The 23,313-nt window shown below is 38.4% G+C and overlaps 1 protein-coding gene across 14 annotated transcripts in view; it reads right to left on the reverse strand.

Annotated features, from left to right (window-relative positions):
* LARP4 (La ribonucleoprotein 4) overlaps positions 1-23,313 on the reverse strand; it is a 97,834-nt gene that overhangs the window by 24,573 nt on the left and 49,948 nt on the right. For all 14 annotated transcript variants that reach the window (XM_058308237.2, XM_058308238.2, XM_058308242.2 and 11 more), the window contains exons 4-8: positions 22,931-23,006; positions 18,503-18,639; positions 17,082-17,185; positions 11,497-11,607; positions 10,450-10,503 (exon numbers count right to left, since the gene is read on the reverse strand). In XM_058308237.2, coding sequence (XP_058164220.1) covers positions 10,450-10,503; positions 11,497-11,607; positions 17,082-17,185; positions 18,503-18,639; positions 22,931-23,006 — 482 coding nt within the window. The remainder of the gene's footprint in view (positions 1-10,449; positions 10,504-11,496; positions 11,608-17,081; positions 17,186-18,502; positions 18,640-22,930; positions 23,007-23,313) is intronic.

Consider the following 23,313-nt stretch of genomic DNA (forward strand, 5'->3'; position numbering starts at 1 on the left):
ATGGCAATTAGATGTCACACATGTCGCTTCCTTTGGCCGATGGAAGTTCCTTCATGTTGCCATCGATACGTTTTCGCACCTCTGCTACGCCGTCGCCCTCCCGGGAGAGTCTGCCAAGTATGCCACTCAAGCGCTCCAGGAAGCCATCCTCTTCATGGGAGTCCCTTGGGACATAAAGACAGATAATGGCCCCGCCTACCGCAGCGCCGCCTTTGCCGAGTTTGTGAAGCTCTACAACATCACCCACCACTTCGGCATCGCATACAACCCGCAAGGCCAAGGACTTGTTGAAAGAATTCACCAAACCCTCAAGATCCTCGTCCAGAAGACTAGAGAGACTCAACCCCGCCTCACCCCACGTGAAACAGTCACGCAAGTGCTCATCCAGCACAACCTGATGACCTTTGACTCTGAGGGGCTTTCGCCCGTCCACAAGCACTGGGGGCCCTCTTACCGGCCCACTCCGGCCCCTCTCGTCCTCTGGCGCGACCCGCTCACTAGCAAGTGGACCGGACCAGTGCCCCTTCTCACCCAAGGGCGAGGATTTGCCTGCGTCTTCCCGGAATCTGCACCCCAGCCTGTCTGGATCCCTGCTCGTCTTGTTAAGCCCTTCACTCCACACGGCCCTGCCGACCTTCCACCTCCCGACCCCCTTCCCCCTGATGATTCCCCCCTGCCATAATGATGGCCCCTCTCCGCACCTCACCCCCCCCGTGAGGTTTTTCTCCTCTTGTCATTGCAGATGACGCCTCCAGTCGCCCAGTCGAGCCCGCCTGAGTCTGCCCCTCCTGTGCCATCACCCGCAGGGACCACGCCAGCTCTCTCCCGCCGCGAGCGACGTCGACGTCGTCTTCTTGTCCGCCGCTTGAGCCATTTCTCCCTTGAAGATGCCTCCATCGAGCAGCAAATTCTCCAGCTTCTCCGTCGTGCTCACGCCTCCCCTGCCCGGCGCCCTCCTACCACCCCCTGCCTCCTACACCTTCTCATCATTATGCTCTCCTTAGCCTCCTCAGCCCAGGCCACACCCCTTTGGGCCGCCCTTCTTCAACCGCCTGGTTTCCTCTTTCTCTCCCCTCACTCCCCCACCTTCCCCACCATGTACTCCCCCAACTGCGACTTCCTCCCAGAAAGCTGCGACCCCCTCGCCCTTCCTGTCTCCTCGTCGTTGCCAAATGTCTCCATCCCTATTCCCCTCCACGCCTTGCAGTTCGTCACCAACCTTTCCCTGTGCGTAAACCCCCGCAATAACTCCTGCCTTTTTCTCACCAATGCCACTCTTCTTGACCTCTCCCCCACCTCCCCCCTCAACGTCGACTCCTCCTTTAACGCCTCCGCTCTCAATGTCACAGGTCCCTGGCTTTTCCCCACCAACTCCGCCCCCATGCCCAGTTCCCACCCCTTCATGCGGCCCCTCGTCCAGCCCTGTCACGCCGACACCCTGCCGGCCCGCCTTCCCACCTTCCCTTGGACCCCCTGCCTCTACCCCACGCCTCGCATTGGTGGCCTCTTCCACGGAGCCCCCTGCAACATCTCCGACCCCCACGACCTTACCCCCTGCTATGCAAACCCCTTCCAAGTTTCCCCCCTGGTCCCCCGCACGTTTAGCGTCATGTCCCTGTGCAACCCCCACACCTGCTTCGATCTCCGCGCCCTTACCTGCCACCCCAATTGCCTTGTCTCCCACGCCAACGTCTCGGTTATCACCCATACTGTCTCCTCGCCTACAACCCCTCCCCCCAACGTCACCTTCACCTCCACCCCGTTCGTTCGACACCCTTACTATTTCCTTTTATGCCCCCCTCCTTCCGAATCCACCCTCGCCAACTGCAGCCTCGCAAACCACTGGAACTCTTCCTTCCCTTCCGCCTTTCTGGTGATGCAGCCCCGCGTTGTGTGGCTCCCCGTTGACTCCCCCGACTGGGTTGCCCCCCAGCTGGTAGATCTCCCCCTTTCTCGCCACCCCCGAGATTTTGGCATCACAGCCGCCATTACTGCTGCCGTCCTCGCATCCCTCGCAGCCGCCACCACCGCGGCGGCGGCCCTTGCCGTCTCTTCTGGCGCGGCCTCCGCCGTCATCAACGCATCCACAGCAGCAGCCCTTGCCCTCGGCGACCAAAGCAACATCAACTACCTTCACCACCAAGCCTTATTCAACCTACAGCAGCAAATCGACCTGCTCGCCGCTGACGTTGCCGCCCTCTACGACATAGTCACCACCACCTGTGATGCCCGTTGGCCCCTCTCTAGCTTCTGCTTAACCCCCCACCCCGTCAACTCGTCGGTGACCGCCCGCCTTGCACTGCGCCAATGGATGTTTTCCTCTTACAACACCTCCTTCCTCAACTACACCCACTCCCTCCAGCAACACATCCTCACCCTCGAATCCATCAAGCCCCCAACCCTCTCAGCTTCCCTCCTTAGAGACGTGCTCCAAAAATTCCTCTCCCTTTTCCAACCCTCCAGCCTCCTCCTCTACGCCTTCCTTTTCCTCCTTCTCCTCCTCCTCCTAGGCCTCACCTGCTGTATCCGCAAGTCCGTTCGCCAGCACCGAGAGCGGCAAAGGCTCTTGGCCACAGCTGTCCTAGTCCTCTCCCAAAGCCATCCCCTTCCCGAGGAGGCCCGGCACGCCCAGGTGTGGCTCACGGAGGTGGCAGGAGGCGGCCATCGATAGGGCCCATCGTGGTCGCCTCGAGCTGCGGGTACGGGTTCTCTGCCCTCCGCATGGGGAATCGGGCATTTCAGCCGCCCTCCCCTCTGCTCACGCCCCCCTCATGCCCCCACGCCCCCTGCCGGTAGCCCCTCCTCGTTCCTTTCTCTCCTATTTCCCCTCCTCTCACCCCCCTCATCTTTCCTCCCTACAAAATGTCAATCCCACAAAACCTGTGCGTTCTTATTTTTGAAAGAGGGAGCAATTGTCCCCTGCTCCCACCCTGCCTTTCGCTTCCTTATACTTTGCCCGCCTGTTCCTCGTAACCTCCCTGTATTATGGCCCTTCTCAGCAGCAGTTTGTGCTGCTGCCTCCCTCTGCCCCTCCTCCCAGCCACTGTTATCTTCCCCCTCCCAGCCGATCGCTGTTCTCCCCGCCTCATTTCAACTGCCCTCATCCCGTATCCGCCCCGGCACAACCTCGGAAACAACCCCCTCTGCCATCAATGGCTTACGTCATAAACCGCAGGTCCGCCCTTGCCTCTGCAGCCAATCCTCAGCTGCCCCGCGGACATGCCCCTCCCACAACCTCCCCGCCTCCATGACACTATAAAACCCCATGTACTTCCCGAATAAAATCAGACCTGCGCATAGACCTCGTCTCCGTGGTTTTTCCTCCATCGAACCGCGCGTCCCCCAAGCCTTGAGCCGCCCGCTGCCGCCCCGGTCCGGCCGTGGCGTAGGCCCGATCCCCGGCAGCGACTCGCCTGCAGCAACCTGCCTGCAGTGCCGCAGCGGAGGCCAACAATAAAAGCTAGAAATTAAGCATTTATCATCTATCTATATGAACTATATTCCAGGATAATAAAATAGTTGATAAGAGCAAGCTTCTCTTTATAGAAGTGTTTAAATTAATAAAATCGAAGAAAGCACAAAAATAGCACCATTTTGCAACTCTTAAATGGATTAACATATCTACTCAATTATCAGTAAAAGAGAGAATGCAAAAAAATTATATGCTTTTGTTCCCTTCCTCTGCTGGTCCAAGTCAAACCAAAATCTGATCAAGCCTCTAGTTACAGCTACCTCTTTGCCTGGAATACAGAGAACAAAGGAACATCTTAAACTACACGAAGGAACATAATTAGCAAAACATACTGTTAGAAACTCTACAAGACAAATAACATGATTTTTTTTTTAAGATTTATTTTATTTACTTTCTTCTCCCCACCCCCTTGTCGCCTGCACTTGCTATGTCTGTTTGTTGCGTGCTGGTCTTCATTTTAGGAGGCACCGGAAACGGAACCCAGGACCTCCGATGTGGGAAGGAAGCACCTAATCACTTGTGCCACCCCTCCAGTCCCTGCTTTGCTATGTCTCTCATTGTTTTCCTCAAGTCTCTTGTTGCATCAGCTCACTGTGTCTACCCATTGCTTCAGCTCACTATCTTGCTTGTTGTCTTCTCTAGGAGGCACTGGGAATTGAACTTGGGACCTCCCATGTAGTAGGCAGGAGCTCAATCGCTTGAGCCACATCCCCTTCCCATATCTTAACAACACACTTGCAAGGCAAAAAATAAAGATTTAAAGAAAGAAACTTAAGATTTCAAAAAATTGAAAGGAAAAAGAAAAAAAGAGGAATCAGGAAAATGTGAACAGTGACTGAATATTTGAGATTATTCAATGAATTATTGTTCATTTTAAAAAATGTGATGATATAGCTATTATTTTAAAAAGAATCCCTACGGTTTTAGAACAACTAATACTAATTTACAGGTGAAATTAAGTTTGGCATTTGCTTCAAAATAATTGGAAGTGGGGGGAAAATATAGAAGAAATGATTGATTATACTCAACTAATTGTTAAAACTGAGTAATGGGTACAGAGAGGCTTACATAATATTAACAGTATATTTATTCCACTTTTATGTAAGTTTGAAATTTCCTATAGTAAGTTTACAACAACACCAAAAAAAAAAAAAAAAAAAAAAGAAAGAAAGAAAAGGAAAGAAACGCTCTGAATCTTAGTAAAATTGTACAAAAGTAGCCTGTGGCTGCTTTTGACCTACAAAGAGTTGAGTAGCTCCAATAGAGATCACATGGTCAGTAAAGCCTATACTATTTATTACCTGGTTCTTTACAGAAAAAGTTTACCAATCCCTGTAATAGAATTAAAATATGAAGATGTCAGAGGATGAGATGAGTAATTAAAGCCACACAATGTAGTTGGAGATATCACATGAAATAATGTATAAGAGCATAAAACTACCACTTTAATAATAAATGAAAATGAATGACCCTTGCAGCTATAGGACAGGAACCTCTGTCCCTCCAAAATAAGTCATAACTATTCAAAGTATAGGAAATCAACAGTGGCCAAATTTGAAAACCCCAAGAATCTAAAACAGATTTTAACATGACCTAAAAAAAAAAAAAAAAACAAACATAGCTATTGCATTTCCAAAGGAATTTTTGTGAATTATAGTTAATTTTTACCTTTAAAACAAATAACCAGTTTGAGTTTTTTTCCCAAAGATTTATTTTTTTTATTCCCTGCCTCCCACCCCATTATTTGCACTCACTGTCTGCAATCTATTTCCACTTGTTGTGTGCTTTCTGAGTTCTGCTAGCCTTTTCTTTAGGAGGCACTGGGAACTGAACCTGGGACCTCTCATGTGGGAGAGAGGCACTCAAATCACTCGAGCCACCTCCAATCCCTGCTTTGTTTTCTCTCATTGTCTTCCCTCTTTGTGTTTCTTTGTTGCATCATCTTGTTGTGTTAGCTTGCTGGCTTGCTCATCTTCAAGAGGCACTGGGAACAGAACCCAGGACCTCTCATGTGGCAGGTGGGAGTTCAATCGCTTAAGCCACATCCGCTTCCCTAGCATCAGTTTCAAAATATTTAAATGCAGATCATACTTTATGACTTTTAGATTTTCAAGTGTTTATTTACATACCTGGATTAGATTTTAACAGCAACTGACAGGAGGAGTAACAGAAACAACTAAATGATTTGAATAATTCACAAAAAGCTGTGAAAGTTCAATTGAGTTTTAAGATTCTATTATAAAACTCATAAACTTTCCAACTATTGATGATTATAACTGTTAATATTTATATTCCACACACACAAAAAAGGAAAATATATGCTATGAATTTTGTTGCCAAAAAAAAAAAAAGTGAAATCTTTAGAATCCAAACTACATTTAAAGAATATTCCACAATTAAGTTGGTTTATTCTGGATATGCAAAAATGATTTAAATGAGTACTTTGGCACCCAGTCAGCAAAAGAGTCTTTTCTATTAATTGGTTCAAAGGATGAGATGCCAAAGCAATGTGGTTAAGACACAATGATCCTTGGTAAAAACAATAAACTCTAAAGTAGAAACACAAAATTATAGCTATTTGCAGATGACACAACTATATTAGAGAAAACCCTAAAAGAAACTGAAAAGCTAGTAGAAACAATAAATGAATTAAAATAGATGACTAGAGAAATAATGTAAACAACTTCAAACACAACAGATCTCATAAAGAAATAATAAAAAGGATAAAACATAAAGATGAAAAAACCCATTGCACTAAGTAAAAGAAATGAGACATAAAAATGTAAATATAAATCAATTTATACAAATGAAATTAGATTAGTGGTTACGTAGGACTGGGAAAGGACTGCTAAGGTGTGTGCAAGTTTTTCCTTTTGGAGTAACAAGATGGTTTTAAAATTTTTTTGTGGTAATGATTGCACAACACTGTGATTATACTAAAAACCATTGATTATACACTTTGGAAAGATAGTCTGATATATGGATATATCTCAATAAAACTGCTTAATTAAGTAATTGTGCAAGAATAGCCAGAAATAGTAGGGCAGGGGAAGCACAGAGATGACTGAGATGTGAAGAATCTTCTTGTTAGTTGTTTATTTGTTGTGTACTATTACAGACATAATGAAAATGCTCTAATGATGACTGAGGTGATGAATGCACAACTATATGATTATACCAAATACAATTGATTGTACACTTGAGATGGAACTGCATGCTTTTTAAATATGTATTAATAAAACTGATTTGTTAAAAAAAAACAAAAACAAATAATTTTTCCTGGAGAAGGCTCTAGCTAAACTAGACTCAAAATCCAAAAGGCATAAAGAAAAGTATATATCAATCCTGTAATCATTTTATATAAAATAAATTTCTGCAGAAATAAATACCACAAACAGTAAAAATACCAAGTAACAGTTACATTTGATAAAAACTTATCTCCTCTTAGAACTCATATAAATCAATAAGAAAAACTTAGAAAAATAATCAGAAACCTGAGTAGACTAATCAGAGAATCATCTACAGGAAGTTCACAGAAATAAAGAATACTGACACAAGTTGGTTCTACCTGTTAAATGAATGCACATACTCTTTGCCATGGCAATTTCACACCTACAAATTTATCCTAAAAATATATTTGTACATACATTCAAAAACCCATAAACAAGGAAGTGGGTGTGGCTCAACCACTTGGGCGCCTGCCTACCACAGGGGGGGTCCTGGCTTCTGGTCCCAGGGCCTCCTAAAAGAAGATGAGCAAATGCCACCTTCAGCAGCAAAATACCTAGATGCCACCTCCTGCCTCAACAGAGCTAGACGCCACCCCAGCATCAACAATCAGAGGCCACAAGCCAGAAGATGCCACAACCCATGGGGAACGGATGTGGCTCAGTCCGCTGGGCACTCCCCTTTCATGTGGGAGGTCCTGGGTTCGGTTCCCAGTGCTCCCTGGAGAAGGCAAGCAAACAATAAGCAAACAGATGAGCAAGACATCTGAGGGAAGGGGGGGATAAATAAAAGTAAAGAAAAAATAACTCTTTAAAAAAATAAAATCCATAAACAACACTCACGGCAACATTATTTGTTGCAAGAAACAACTTAATATTTGTCAATGGAGGAAAACGGGTAAGTAAGTGACAAACGTGAACAGTACTTATATGTACTCTTAAAATAATGAATAAAAAGATCTTTAAGATCCATTATGTGAAAAATAAATGAACAGTTTTAATGTCTATATTACATTATCATTTATGTAAAGTTAGACAGAAAATTCCTAGATGGATCCAGAAAACTGCTGTCTCTTGCCACCTCTGAAGAAGTGGACTTGAAGGAATCGAGGAAGGGATGGATTCTTTCCAATTTTATATTGTTTGATGTTCTCGCTACATACAGGTATTACTTTCACACCTAAAAACTTTAAAATACTGTAAGAGAAATAGACATAGAAATATATGTTCTATATGACACTTATTATCTATTATATATATTCTATATGACACATAGATAATAAAAATATTTTAGTAATAGAAAGTACAATTAAAACAGGATAGCGCACTCTCTGGATGAAATTGTCAACAAGTGAGAAAAAAGGTGAACAAACATTATGTCCTCCAAAATCACCGATTCTGAATCACAGTATTTTAGAAATGAAGAGAATACATACCACAAAGAAACAGACTAGAACATCAGAAGTGGTAACATACCCAATATCTAAGACCTGGCAGTTGAGAGCAGCGGAAGGGATGGGATATAGGATCCCTGGCTCCTGCACGTGTTTCCAAGTGCTAGGTCATTCGGTTTTAATAGATGATATAAAAATTAAAGTGAATTTCCTAGCAAGAACATTGCTAAGGCTAATCAAAAGAACCATTAAGAAGAAAAACCAAAATAGCAGAGACAATACTTAAAATGAAGTATTCATTTTAATCACAATACCGAGATTCCAGCAAAATCAGTAAGAAAAAAGAAATGGGAAGTATAAGGAATAATCAAAATATTGATTACTTGCAAATGATACAATCTCTCAGGCAGATAATCCAAAAGACCCAACAAACCCATTAGACATAATAAAGGAGTTCAGCAAGTTGTAGCATGCAAAAACATCTTAAAAAAAAAAAAAAAAAAAAAATCAGGGAACTGATGTGGCTCAGTGGTTGAGTGCCAGCTTCCCATATACTAAGGTCCCAGAGTTTAATCCCTGGCCCCAGAATCTCAAAAAAATCACAGCACAGTGAGTGTAGCTCAGTGGTTGAGCACCTGCTATGCATATACGAGGTCCAGCATTCAATCCCTGGTACCTCCTTTAAAAAAAAACTTGGAAAGATAGCAAGGAGTGGAATAAAAAACAACAAAAATTACTTTAAGGATGTAATTAACAAAGCAGACATGAACTAACAGATATTGAATACAGTACGGTAGAACTCCAAATGCTCCCCCCAATATAACCAATAAATTAAATGCAATCCCATTAATTCCAATAGGGCTTTTGCTGGGATGTCTGTTGGCACTAGATATGCATTCTAAAATTCACATGGAAAAGTAATGATTGTTCTTACATAGCCAAGACAATCCTGAAAAATAAGAACAGAGAGGGACAACTTGCATAAGGAAATAAAGATACTATAAAACTATGGTTAATTAAAACTGATATTGGTCCAGGAAGACAGAGATTGATACAACAGAATATAGAATGCAGAAACAAATCTGATAAATGAGGTTATCACAGACAATTTGGTGGGGAAGGACAGACCACTCAATTGATGGTGTTGAGACAACTGGTTTTCCATATATGGAAAAAAATGGAATCAGATTCCTATCTTAAACCATACCTCAATATAAATTCCAGATGTATCAAAGACCTAAATCTGAAATATAAAACCTTAAACCTGTTAGAAGACCTAGGAGAATATCTTTATAACCTCAAGCCAGAGAAAAGATAACAGGGCAAAGGGTATTATAGGCAGAGGAAAGAGAAGGACCAGCAGCAAATATCCTCATCCATAATATGCAAATTAACACCATCTACCACACAGCAATAATAAAATTAAATATGCTAAGATTTTAGAATAGTGCCTGACATATAACCTCTATACATAAATGTATTTTCATACCAGTTCTTACACTTACTACTTGTGTGAACTTGGAATGGTTATTCTTATACATCATTTCCTTCACCAGTAAAACAGGGAAAATAAGAGAACCCACCTCATTAGGTTCTTATAAAGATTAAATGAGTATAGGTAAAGTGCTTAGAACAGAAACTAATATATGGTAAGAGTTCCACAGATTAAGAATAATGTATTGCAATTGCATATAATGATGAGAATAAATATAATACATAAAGAATGAGGAGCGTGTCAAAATAGGGGCATGTCTAGGATTGTATTTTAGAATGGTAGCTTTGACAGGATTCTAAGGGAGGAAGTGAAAGGAATAGCAAACAGTTAAGAGACTCCTCTAACTGTTCAAACCTAGATAATGGCAAAAATGATGGAAAGAAATTCTGAAAGCAGAACTTCTGAAAAGAGATTAGACATGTAAAAACAGAAATTGTCACCAAGGAAAACCCCAGATTGCTAAATGGTTGGATATTAATGTGTTAACGCAGTTAACTGACATATAACCTCTATACATAAATATAAGTTATAAGTATGAGAATGGTTTCCACCTCTGTAACTGAAAAATTATTCCTAGTATCCATTTTGAAATCTGCAATTATCTTACATGTGAATCAGCATCTAAATGAAGCATCATGCTATATGAAGTTACGCTTTTGGAAAGAATTGTATATACATAGTATTTTCATGTCATATCAACTAATTTTCTGTAGTGGCATTATCATGTGAGACAGGAATTTCTTTCAAATCCATACTGGTTTTATAAAATATTATCAGTCTATGTTTTAAAAATTCTCAAACAAACAAGTAAAAAAAAAAAACTTTGTTTCTCACCGGCCTCTAAATACAAAAATTTCTTACCATAATTGGCTTGCCCTGAAATGTTTTAACTTCTTCTCTTAAGTATTTAAAAGCCTGTTAAAGCAGAAAGGAATTTTCATTAGTGTTTGAACATTTTAATAAAGCCATCTTTATTCCATCAAAAGAGTTTGGCACAAGCAACTGTCTCTAAACCAGGGGGTCTTAACCTTTTTGTTCCATGGATCCCTTCGCCAGTCAGGTGAAAACTATGGACCATTTACAAAGTCCACCCTATACTGTATATTGTTTAAAAAATACATCACATCCACAAGAATAATGTTTTTTTGAATTTCATTTCAAGCTCACAGATTCCTTAAGAACCACTGCTCTAAACCAAATAAAAATTGCAAAGGTCATTCCATTATGTAGGTGAATGGAGCAAAAAGTACAAATTTAAGATCTTTATCAGTTACAGTTTACATTTATTCTAGGTTAGATTACTGCAAACAAAAAAATGTACAAGATTCTAAACAAACCTTGAAATTAATTATTCAGACAACCTTCTAAAGATGAAAAAATGTGGGAGAGAGGTACATGGGGATTCTGTACTGTACTTTCTGTTGTGGTTTTCTAAAAACATAAATCTGCTAAAAATTTTTTTTCTTAAAAAAACAAATCAGTGATTTAAAATGCTCCTATCATAGATAAGAATATTTGTGTCAAAGGAAACTACTTTCTAATCTTCGGACATAAAAAGAGTAAAATCATTAAAATATAAAAATTTCAAGATACGACTCAGAAGGGAAGTTACACTTACTGCACTCCCATTATGTACTAGAAATACTAACTATTGAATACATTAGTCCCAATTCCCACATTAATTTTTAAATTGTGTTTTAAATGTTTACAATTGACAGGAAACTATACTCAAACTGAAATTAAAAAAGCTTTAGGAAGACAATCAAAAAGAAAATAAGCAAAACCAGAAAGATGACAGAGTCTCAGTTGACTTTATAAACATTAAACACGCATTTTCTCAATTAAAATATACTGCTACTTTTTTTTAAAACTACCAAGACTGAATCAAAAGAAAAGTTTTCTTCTCACCTGTTGTGCATCTGTGTCTGACTGGAAAGTGATATACCAATTACTATTGTGTGCAAACTCACAGCTTATCACTTTGGGGCAATTTTCATTTTTGAACAAAGCTTTCACTTCCTAAAAAAGGAAAAACCTTTCATTAACACTAAAAAAGTTGTCAACAATAGGTACTGTCTTGTTTACTAGTGAAATTGAGCATCCATCTCTTCATGATTTTTGGCTGTTTCTATTTCTTCACTACTTGTTTATGTCTTTCACTCATTTTTCTATTTCTAGAGAGGCTATGTTCTAAAACAAAAGCATATAATAGTTATAGGTGTAAATCTTGCAGATGTTTTCATTCCTAGTGGAAAGTTAAATTTTCCTCTCAGTAAAATCTCACCAGTCCTTTTCTACCTAGACTGCCACTATCCAAAAGAAATGGTATGTCCTCCATTGAACATTTTCTGGATGCAAAGTATTCCACTGAACATTTTCTGGATGCAAAGTATTTTCATGCATTCTCCTTTAATCCCAGATGCTCTGCTTATATATCAGTTACATACATGAACTCTGTGCAAACATGTTTTCCCTTTTCCATAGTTGATATAACTAAAAACATAATTAAATGCTATGTATTTTCCTTAGGAATAAACCCCAAGGCTATATATATAGCTTGACAAAGCAATGAGGCAAAATGTTAAAAGCTGGTGATTTGGTTATTTGAGTGGGATGGATGTTTGAGTACTCTGTATTGGTTTTGTATTATTTTTGCATCTGTCCTGAAAAGTTTGAAATTATTTCAAAATAAAGTTCATTTAAGAAAAATTAAGTAGCCCTAAAATGTTGGAGAAGGAAACAACAGTCACTGAAATACTATCAAGGCCAGACATTGATACACTCCTCAAAATATCCCTGTGTTAAAAGTTCTATCCGTTTTACATTTGAAAAAATGGTGGCTTAGATTGTTTAACCTACACATGCTACCACAAAGTGGAACTTAAACCCAGAGTTGTACAGCTCCAAAGTCTATTTCATTGATCAAGTATTTGAGTTCGAAGAGAAATTCAATGATAACCACCAACTCCCTAGTATTAAAATAATTTGATTAGGTCAAACTCCCTCAACAAATATCAAAATATTAATAGGTATCAAATAAAGACAATTATTAAGCTAACTGGAAGACCAATGTAACAGTGAAATCTAATCTGTATTCTAACTCCCTTAAATTTTTAGTACTTTGAATTAAAAAAGAGAAGTTCATACCAGTGATGAAATTTTCTTGGGTCAAATATTGCTTGAAATAATAAATAAGTGGATAATCAGCTTACTTTTGTGATTTTTTTATGCAAGTGATAATATAGCACCAGATTTAGTTAAAACTCCTATTCAATCCACAATTAAATGTTTGAAGAGAACTATTTATGGAATTGTTAGATCACACACTGATCTCTACCTTCAAAAGTTTTTCTCTAACCATTTTTTGATTCCCTTTAAAAATGCAAAGTGAATAAATTTATTTAAATATTTTTAAAAATCTCTATTTTCAGCCTATATCATTCTATAAAAACAATTAAATTCCAGACTTACTGATGCAAATATGAGAAAGGAAGCCTGAATTTAGAGTAATCAAAAATTCATTCAGGGGAGGAGACACAGCTCAAGTGGTTGTGTGCCTGCTTCCTAAACAGGAAGTCCCAGGTTTGAGTCCTGGTACTCCTAAAAGCAAACAAACAACAACAACAAAAACTCTCACTAGGGAGCAGATGTAGCTCAGTGGTTGAGTGCTTGCTTCCCATGTATAAGGTCCTGGGTTCAATCCCCAGTATGCCCTTAAAAAAAAAAAAAATCATCATACCTGATAGGAACTTCAAAGGTTACCACCTCAAACCCCTCATTTCCATTTTCATTTCATTGATTACCTAGAGTTTGCTTTTTTTGGCTACTTCAGTCATCATGCTATACTTCCTTTACATTTATTTAGTGAAGAGTGAATTATTATCTTGTTCGTTTATTTACTGTTTACCATGGTATGAGTTGTATTCTGAATATGAATAGTATTACGTTGGTACAAAAGTAACTGCGGTTTTGCATTGTTGAAATTTGCTATTTGATACTGGCATACATTCTTAAAGAAATGTGGTTATGTTATACATCATTTTAATGTACATTTCTTGCTTTATGTTTTTTTGCTAATGACTTATTACTTGCTGTTTATTTTATATTTATTTTAGACTAGGGATATGATGTTAGATCAAAAGAAAATGAGTGATTTTCTTAAAATTTGAGTTCAAAATGGGTCGTAAAGCAGCTGACAACGTGCAACATTAACAATGCGTTTGGCCCAGGAACTGCTAATGAATGTACAGGCAGTGGTGGTTCAAGTTTTGCAAAGGAGATGACAACCTTAAAGATGAAGAGCATAGTGGCCGACCATCGGAGGTTGACAACAACTAGTTAAGAGAAATCATCGAAGCTGATCCTCTTAAACTAAAGGAGAAGTTGCCAAAGAACTCAACATGACCATTTTACAGTCATTCAGCATTTTTTTTTAAGATTTACTTTTAAAATTTATTCCCCCCCCACCCCCGCCCCAGTTGTCTGCTCTCTCTGTCGATTCGCTGTGTGTTCTTCTGTGACTGCTTCTATCCTTATCGGTGGTACCAGGAATCTGTGTTTCTTTTTGTTGGGTCATCTTGTGTCAGCTCTCCGTGTGTGCAGCACCATTCCTGGGCAGGCTGCACTTTCTTTCGCGCTGGGCGGCTCTCCTTATGGGGTGCACTCCTTGCATGTGGGGCTCCCCTACGCAGGGGACACCCTGTGTGGCACAGCACTCCTTGTGTGCATCAGCACTGTGCACGGGCCAGCTCCACACGGGTCAAGGAGGCCCAGGGTTTGAACCACGGACCTCCCATGTTGTAGGCAGATGCCCTATCCATTGGGCCAAGTCCACTCCCCCGGTCATTCAGCATTTTAAGCAAATTGGAAAGGTGAAAAAACTTGTTAAGTGGGTGACTTGTGAGCTGACTGAAAATTTTTAAAAAATCATCATTTTGAAGTGTCATCTTCCCTTATTCTACACAACAACATTGAACCATTTCCTGATTAGCCTGTGACATGTGATGAAAAGTGAATTTTATACAAGACCAGCTCAGCAGTTGAACTGAGAAGAAGCTCCAAAGCACTTCCCAAAGCCAAACTTGTACCAAAAAAGGTCATGGTCACTGATTGTTCGTCCATCCAGTCTGATTCACAACAGCTTGCTGAATCCCGTGAAATCATTACATCTGAGAAGTATACCCAGCAAATTGATGATACACCAAAAACTGCAATGCCTGCAGCCAGTATTGGTCAACAATTCTTCTCCTTGACAATGCGTGACTGCATGTTGCACAATCAACGCTTCAAAAGTTGAATGATCTGGTCTATGAAGTTTTGCCTCATCCGCCATATTCACCTGACCTCTTGCCAACCAACTACCACTTCAAGTGTCTTGACAACTTTTTGCAGGAAGAACGCTTCCACAACCAGCAAGATGAGGAAAATACTTTCCAAGAGTTCGTTGAATCCGGAAGCACGGATTTTTACGCTACAGGAATAAACAAACTTATTTCTTGTTGGCAAAAATGTGTTGATTGCAATGGTTCCTATTTTGATTAACAAAGATGTGTTCGAGCCTAGTTATAATGATTTAAAATTCATGGTCTGAAGCTGCAATTCCTTTTGCACCAAACTAATAACTATAACTATGCCAGGTACTGCTCTAAGCACTTTATACACACACTCGCTTAATTCACACAACAACCCTATGAGTTACTTATTACTATTTTCCCATTTAACAGATGAGAAAACTGAGGTAGAGATGTTAAGTAACATCCAAGGGCAAAGACCAAGCAAATAAAGTTGGAAATCAAACCTAGGGAGCCTGGTTTGAGTTCAGGTTCATACCCTATTTGGAAATACTGCCAAAATTATTTCTATTTTGTAGTTTTCCTTTCAATTTGTTACTTTTAAAATATAGTTTATAATTTTAAATCAAAGGTCTAGTTACAGTTGCTTTTCTATTATCTCCCACTGCTTCTAAGTTCAGGAAATCTTCATTCTGGAGAAATAATAATGAATAACTTTGGGCAAAAAGATAGTCTCTACTAAATGCCTAATCAATTAACAGAAATAAGTTACTGATCAATCCTCCCTTTCTCTAATTTACCTTAACATCACAATTAAGTGGCAGCTCTGTGGTATAGTGGTTAAGAAACACAGGCTTTGGAATCAGATAGATCATGTTCAAATTCTGTATTATTTAATAACCCATGTGGTTTGTCCTTGGGGAAGTTATTAAACCATTAAAGCTCAGTTACTTCAGCTATAAAACAAAGACAATCAAAACTTTGGTTTAAAAATATCCAAAATTCTTGGTAGTAATATGATTTAGTATTTGCATTGTTACTGATTTAAGGGTTTTTCAAACATTGTAATGTCTTTTTGGAATTCAGAGGGTGGAGTGTAGCAGTTTGATATGGTTATGAATTCCAAAAATAGATATTGGATTATGTTTGTCATCTGGTCTGTACCTGGGCGTGATTAAGGTATTAGGGCTTTGATTGGGCCATGTCATTAGGCATGGCAAAGGACAGAGCCGAGGGTTTCTGATGTTGGAGTTTTCGATGTTGGAGTATGATGCTGAAAAGTCTTAGGCTAGAGCCCCAGGAAGTAAGCACACAGAGGAAAGAGAAACAAGCCCTGGGAAGAGAAGACCTGAACCAGGAGAAAAACACAGAGGAATAGAGACAGCTCCTTAGACACAGCAGAAACCCCAGGGAAAGAGACAGAGCCATTCACCTGATAGTCTACAGCTGATCTTGTGGAGAGAGGCAAAGTCTAGAGAGGCTCATAGTCTACAGCTGACTTTCTGGAGGAAACAGAGGCGCTGAGCCCAGAGGAACCCAGGAAGCCTGAACCCTCACAGATGTCAGCAGCCATCTTGCTCCAACACATGGAAATGGACTTTGGTAAGGGAAGTAATCTCTGCTTTATGGCCTGGTATCTATAAGCTCTTACCCCAAATAAATACCCTTTATAAGTCAGCAGATTTCTGGTATTTTCCATCAGCACCCCTTCGGCTGACTAACACAGAACCTAATTGCTAAACAAATGTTATACATACACACATAATTATAGGTCTATTTCTGGACTATTGTTTCATTCAAAAATTCTATTCTTGTACCTTTACCGCATCATCTTTATGACTGAAGCTTTGCCTTACATTTTCCTAGTCCTGCTTCATTAATCCTTATTTAAAATTTTCTCTTCATTTCTGTCTAGGTTCACTCTTTTTGATAAATCCTGAAGTTCCCCCAAGAGCCTATTTATATTTTAACTGCCAGTCAAACCAGTAAGTTGAGAACTCGTATCACTGCCAATACTTAGTCTACTGTTCTAAGAACATGGAATTCTTATCTCATCACAATGTACCATGATCTTAGTATTTCACAATTTACAAAAATTAATATTTATACTTTTGATATAAGGGCCTTGACATATACTTTGCTTATTTATTTCCTCCAATTTAAACAGAGAATATTTAGCTTTAATAATGCTTGGTAATTTACCTCTATTGGTGTTGTTTCAGGTATCTCTCTAAGAATAACAATACAACGCTTATGACTTGGTCTCACTTTCTCACCCTTCTCATCAACTTGCACCATGGGGGAAGCTGAAATTTAAAAAAGAGTTTCCTTTAAAAGTGACAAGCAGAGTTACTAATAATGCCATTTAAAAACTATTCAATTTCCAACTGTAAATAAATTAGCAGAGGATAGATTTCTATCCTAATGAAATTAAGTTGTAGAATAAAAATTTCAGTTAGAAAGAAATCTTTTTGTCAAATGTTATTCACTGAACAAATATTCAGAGAAGCTACTTTGTGACTTGAGACTGTTGTGCGGTCAAAGAGAAGCTTTCAGGGAGCGTACAGCACTTACATCTAATATGGCAATTTCCCTATAAACAATAATCAAGAGACTATAAATGAGTGTTGACAGAAATCAGTGTACTTGCATTTGTCAAACACTATTTGCAATGGGCTCTGACATGTGGAGAGATTCTTCTTAAAATTAAAGTCTATGAAGCTTTTAAACCAAGAACTATACAAAATGATTATAAGCTGTCCTTAATTTTAATATACTTACTCTTTAACTACTATAGAAACCCAGCTGCCATCTTTTAGATGCTGGATTTGAGGAAATATTGAATGAAGACAGCACCACACTACCAACTTTTATTTCAGGTCCCTTTGGAGTACCAATTTGCTTCCTCTCTCAGAGAAAGCAGAGAGAATAAAAGCAGCAGTGACGGGTTAAAGGCTTACGTATAGTTTAAGGTTACCACCCAAAGAGATGGGGGGCATTCTGCTCTTTGACACATTTTAAGGTTGACAAGACTGAATCATTTGAAGAAACAGTATCTGCCCTTGACTTATACCATATTCAAAAACTAACTCAAAATGGATTAATGACCTAATTATAACAGCTAAAACCATAAAGCTTTAGAATAAAATAAAGGGGAAAATCTATAGGATGATTTAGGCAATGGATTCTTAGAAATGACACCAAAGCATGATCAACTAAAGCGAAAATAAATTGGACTTCATCAAAATTTAAAACTTTTGTGCATCAAAGGGCATTATCAAGAAAGTAAAATGACAACCTCCATAGGGTATGGAATAAAATATTTGAAAATCATGTATTTAAGGACATAAGGGTATAATATCCAGTATATATACACAACTCCTACAATTGAAGAACAACAAAAAAAGACAAAACAACCCAATTAAAAAAACAAGCAAAGGACTTGAATAGACATGACTCCAAAGAAGATACATATACAGCCAATAAGTGAGTAAAAATAAAGATGAATTACTGAAGAATAACAAAAAAAGTCAGTTTATTACAATTACCTATATTATCAGAAATCAAGATAATATTTAATTACTTAAAATTTAGAAATAAGTTAAAGGTTATTATTTACATACATCTCAACACTTCAAGAATTAGGTCAGGGTCTGTTGTCAGCTTTTTTATTTCTTCCATGTTGGCAACTGTCCAAATTGGGATGAACTGATCACTATCCATTTGAGAGATCAAGTAAAGATCCTTTGACAAATTTTCTCTGAAAGAAATAAGCAGATATTGCAATTTTTTACAAATTGAAGGTTTGTGGCAACTCTGCATCACTTTTCCAACAGCAGGTGCTCACTTTGTCTCTGTGTCTTATTTTGGTCATTTTAAAAAATATTTCAAACTTTCTCATTATTGTTATAGTTGTTATGGTGATCTGTGATCTTTGGTGTTACTACCAAAATTGTTTTGGGGTGCCACAAACCATGTCTACGTAAGATAGCAAAATTAATAAATGTTGCCTATATTCTGACTGCTCCACCAACCAGCTGCTCCCCCATCCCTCTTTCTCTCTCTCTTTGGGCCTCTCAATTCACTGTGTCACAACGATATTGAAATGGTCTCTAAGACTCGAATGCCTCTTACTTTAAATCAAAAGCTAGAAATGATTAAGCTTAGTGAGGAAGGCATGTGAATGCGAAGGAAAAGCTGTGGAAGGAAATTAAAAGAGCTTCTCTGATAAGCACATGAATGATATAGGAAAGCAAAAGAGCCTTATTACTGCTGAGATGGAGAAAGTTTTTGTGGTCTGGATAGAAAATCAAACCAGCCACTACATTCCCTTAAGATGGCTACACTAAACAACAGGAAGATAATTATACTGGAAGAAGATGCCATCTAGGACTTTTATAACTAAAGAGAACTCAATGAAGAGCTTCAAGGCTTCAGGGTCAAGCTGATTCTCTTGTGAGGGGCTATGGGGCTACTGCAGCTGGTGACTATATGATGAAGCCAATGCTCATTTATCATTCCCCAAATCCTAGGGCCTTTAAGAATTACACAAAATCTATTCTACCTGTGTTCTATCGATGGAAACACAAAGCAGGATGACAGCATATCTGTTTATGACAAAGCTGACAATATTTTAAGCCCACTGTTGAACTCGGGGAAAAAAGATTTCTTTCAAAATATTACTGCTCACTAACAATGCATCAGGTCACCCAAGAGCTGATAAAGATGTACAACAAGATTAATGCTTTTGTGCCAGCCAACAATACATTTATTATGCAACCCATGGATCAAGGAGTAATTTTGACTGTCCAATCTTATTATTTAAGAAATACATTTTGTAGGGCTATATAGCTGCCAAAGATAATGATTCCTCTGACAGATCTGGGCAAAAGCAACTGAAAACCTTCTGAAAAGGATTCACCATTCCAGATGCCATTAAAAACATTTGTGATTCACGGGAGGAGGTCAAAATATTTGCATTAACAGGAATTTGGAATAAGTTGATTTCAACCCTCAAGGATGACTTTGAGGTGTTCAAGACTTCAGGTGGAGAAATTCACTACAGATGTGACGGAAACAGCAAGAGAACTAGAATGAGAAGTGGAGCCTGATGGTATGACCTAATTGCTGTAATCTCATGATAAAACTTGAGCAGATAAGGAGTTGATTCTTATGGGTGATCAAAGAAAGAGGTTTCTTGAGATGGAATCTACTCTGGGTGAAGACACTGTGTATTGTAGAAATGACAAGAAAGGATTTAGAATATGACATAAATTTTGTTGATAAAGCAGTGGCAGAGTTTGAGAAGACTGACTTCAATTTTGAAATAAGTTTTATTGTGCATAAAATGCTATCAATCAATATTGCAAGTTATAGAGAAATCATTCATAAAAAGAAGAGTCAATTAATGCAGCATACTTCAATGGTCTTATTTTAAGAAACTACCAAACTTCAGTAACCAACACCCTGATCAATCAGCAGTTATCAATATCAAAATAAGACCTTCCACCAGCAAAAAGATTATGACTTGCTGAAGGCTCAGATGATGGTTACCATTTTCAGCAATAAAGTATTTTTAAAATAAATGTACAATGTTTTTTAAAGACATAATATAATGCTATTGAACACTATTTTAAATAGAGTACAGTAGAGTGTAAACGTAACCTTATATGCACTCTGAAACCAAATTCACGGGACTGGCTTATTGCAGTGGTATGGAACCAGACTTGCAGTTACCTCCGAGGTATGCCTGTATTTCATTTTTTTCCACAGCACATACCACCCAAAATACTTATAGTGCTTATTAATGACATTTATTGTTTTGTCTTCCCAGCTCAGAATACAGATTCCATGAATGATCTTTGTTTTATCCAATAATGTATTCAAAGGTCTATTTCCCAGCAAAGAGTAGGCTCAAAGGCCTTCACATTGAAATAATAAAATAGATTACTTTTTCTAAAGTTACAAATCAGGTGGTTACCTGTTTTAAGGAGGAGAAAGAAGAAAGTATAGTCAAGTTTAAACTCAATGCAACATAAAAAGGAGGAACTCATAAATATTTGCCCAATCAACAAGAGACTGCCTAAGAACTTAAAAATAAGAACATGATCTTTGTATGTATTTTGTTAAAAGATCTTTTCTGTTAAAAAGTTGTAGACTTAATCGATTCTGACTTAAATAGTGTTATCTATTCTTATAGTTTGTCAAAACCCACTAAAAGAAAGTGTACATCCTCAGCAGAAAATCCAATTAATAGCTAAGATTAAACTACTTATGAGCAGCATCTGATTTTGCTAAGCTACTAATTATCAACTGTCCAGCTGGTTTGAACTGTATCACGGTTCTGAATAGGATGAGGTAGATTACAGACAAGCCAGAGCTCCTATCCCAACAACTAAAAAAGCTTGGATACATTACAAAAATTGTATTTTTGAAGACATGGACAGCAATGGAAGTTATGAGGACAAGTTATGAGGACTAAGACATCCAGAATGATGATCTTTTCATCCTGATGGCACCTGTAGATTCTGGCCCAGGGGACTTTACTGAATGACAGAGAAATCACCAGAGTTTTAGAGAGCTGCATAGTACCTGCATTATGAACTGGAAACTAAAAGAGCCTCAAATACACAGCTGATTTTCTTCACAGGATGTTTCTGGCGTTTTAAGGAGGAAGATAGAAGGCTGGCAGGCTATAAAGAAATCTCTATGGTCCTAGTGGACAGGGGTACCTTGCACCAAATACAAGACAGGTCTCACTCACAAGACATCTGCCAGATTTTGAAGCTAAATGGGCTAAAAAAGTCATCTCAAAACTCTGAATCTCCCTTGCTGCTTCAGAACTAAGGTGAGAGAACTGCCAGGCACTAAAGCTAAAGCCTAGGAAGGTCATGTCTAATGAACAAAAACAAATCAGAGATGGAATGAGTCTATTTAAAAGGCTGCTTGGACTCAGCAGAATTGCTGATTAGACTGAAGCAATCAACATTTTACTCTATCTGTTCCAACAGAATAAAGTACAAATCCTCTCTAGAGAGGAAAATTGTCATTTGCAGCTTTTATGTGTAATGTCTAGCATATAAACAAATTTTGCAAGACTTGTAAAAAGGCAGGAGACTGTCAGAAAGAATCAAGAGAAAAAAAAATAAGAAACATAAGCAGACCCACAAATGATCCAGATACTGCCGTTAGTACGCATGGATTCAAAAATTAACTGTTACAAAGAGGTTAAAGAAAATGAATCGCATCATTGGCACAATTCACTAAATAAATCTAGGAAGCCCTTGCCTTCACCCTTGGTCCTGTACTATGATTTAAAAACAAAAACAAAAAGCAAAAAAACAAAGACTAAGAGGGGAAGAAATGGTAGCTATTTAGGATGGAAATGGAATTGATTAAATCTGAGTCAAAAGTATATTGCATGTAAAGAAATGAAGTCTATAATAAAATCCAAGTTTCTACCTTGAAAATCTGGTTCACTTGTAGCACTATTCACTATAGATAGGAAAAACTAAAGGCATTAAAATTTCATGCATATCCAAAATTCTATTTTGGAAGGGGCAATTATACATACTGAGGTTTTATGGTGTCTAAACTGTAAATGTACCTACGTAATTCTTATTTGTAATGAACATATATTAAAAGAAACGTGTGCCTAAAAAGACTGCTTATTGAATAAAAGAAAAACTGGTAAGAAAAAACATGACCATCCACTATCTAATTTGCTAAAAATAACTGACCAAAGGTTAAAAAAATGAATTAAAACTATAAATTAAGAGAAAACCCCTTTTTGAGAATCCTAAACCCAAATATTTTCATAGGATAATTATATAAGAGAAATTTCATTTTCTAATGAGAACAGATTTTTTTGTATATCTAATTGGAGCCTACACCTTTAAATCTAGTTAAGAAACATACAAAAGAATTATACTGAAATACATCACTGAAGGGAAATGATAATTACTATTCTTCCAATCCATTTCACAGATATTTTATATCTACTAAAGGAACAACTCTAAAAAGGAAAAAGATCAATAAAAATGTTAGTGTACCGTGAGAAACAGAATTCTATTTGTTTCTTCAGACATTCTTTTAGGTCTTCTGTAGAAATTGCTGAATTGCTTTCTCCTAATGATAGAATACAAGAGAAAAAAGTTAATACTAAGTTCCATAGATGTGAACCTTATTTAATGTTATGCTCAGATTAAGCCAGTCATTTTTCTTTTACATATTAGATTTAATATTTTTAAATCACAAAGTATCCATATATCAAAATGTACCACAAAACTATTTTTAGGATTTTTATAATTCAGAAAGTTTAAGGTCTAATCAATTTCTTTCCGCTGTATATCTCCTTCTTTTACATAGATTTCAAATCAGTTAAAAAATTATTTTATCAAGAAATCAACAAAGCATCACTAATACTAAATACACT

This window comes from Dasypus novemcinctus, chromosome 12, assembly GCF_030445035.2.
Source record: "Dasypus novemcinctus isolate mDasNov1 chromosome 12, mDasNov1.1.hap2, whole genome shotgun sequence".
In the NCBI taxonomy this organism is placed as follows: Eukaryota; Metazoa; Chordata; class Mammalia; order Cingulata; family Dasypodidae; genus Dasypus; species Dasypus novemcinctus.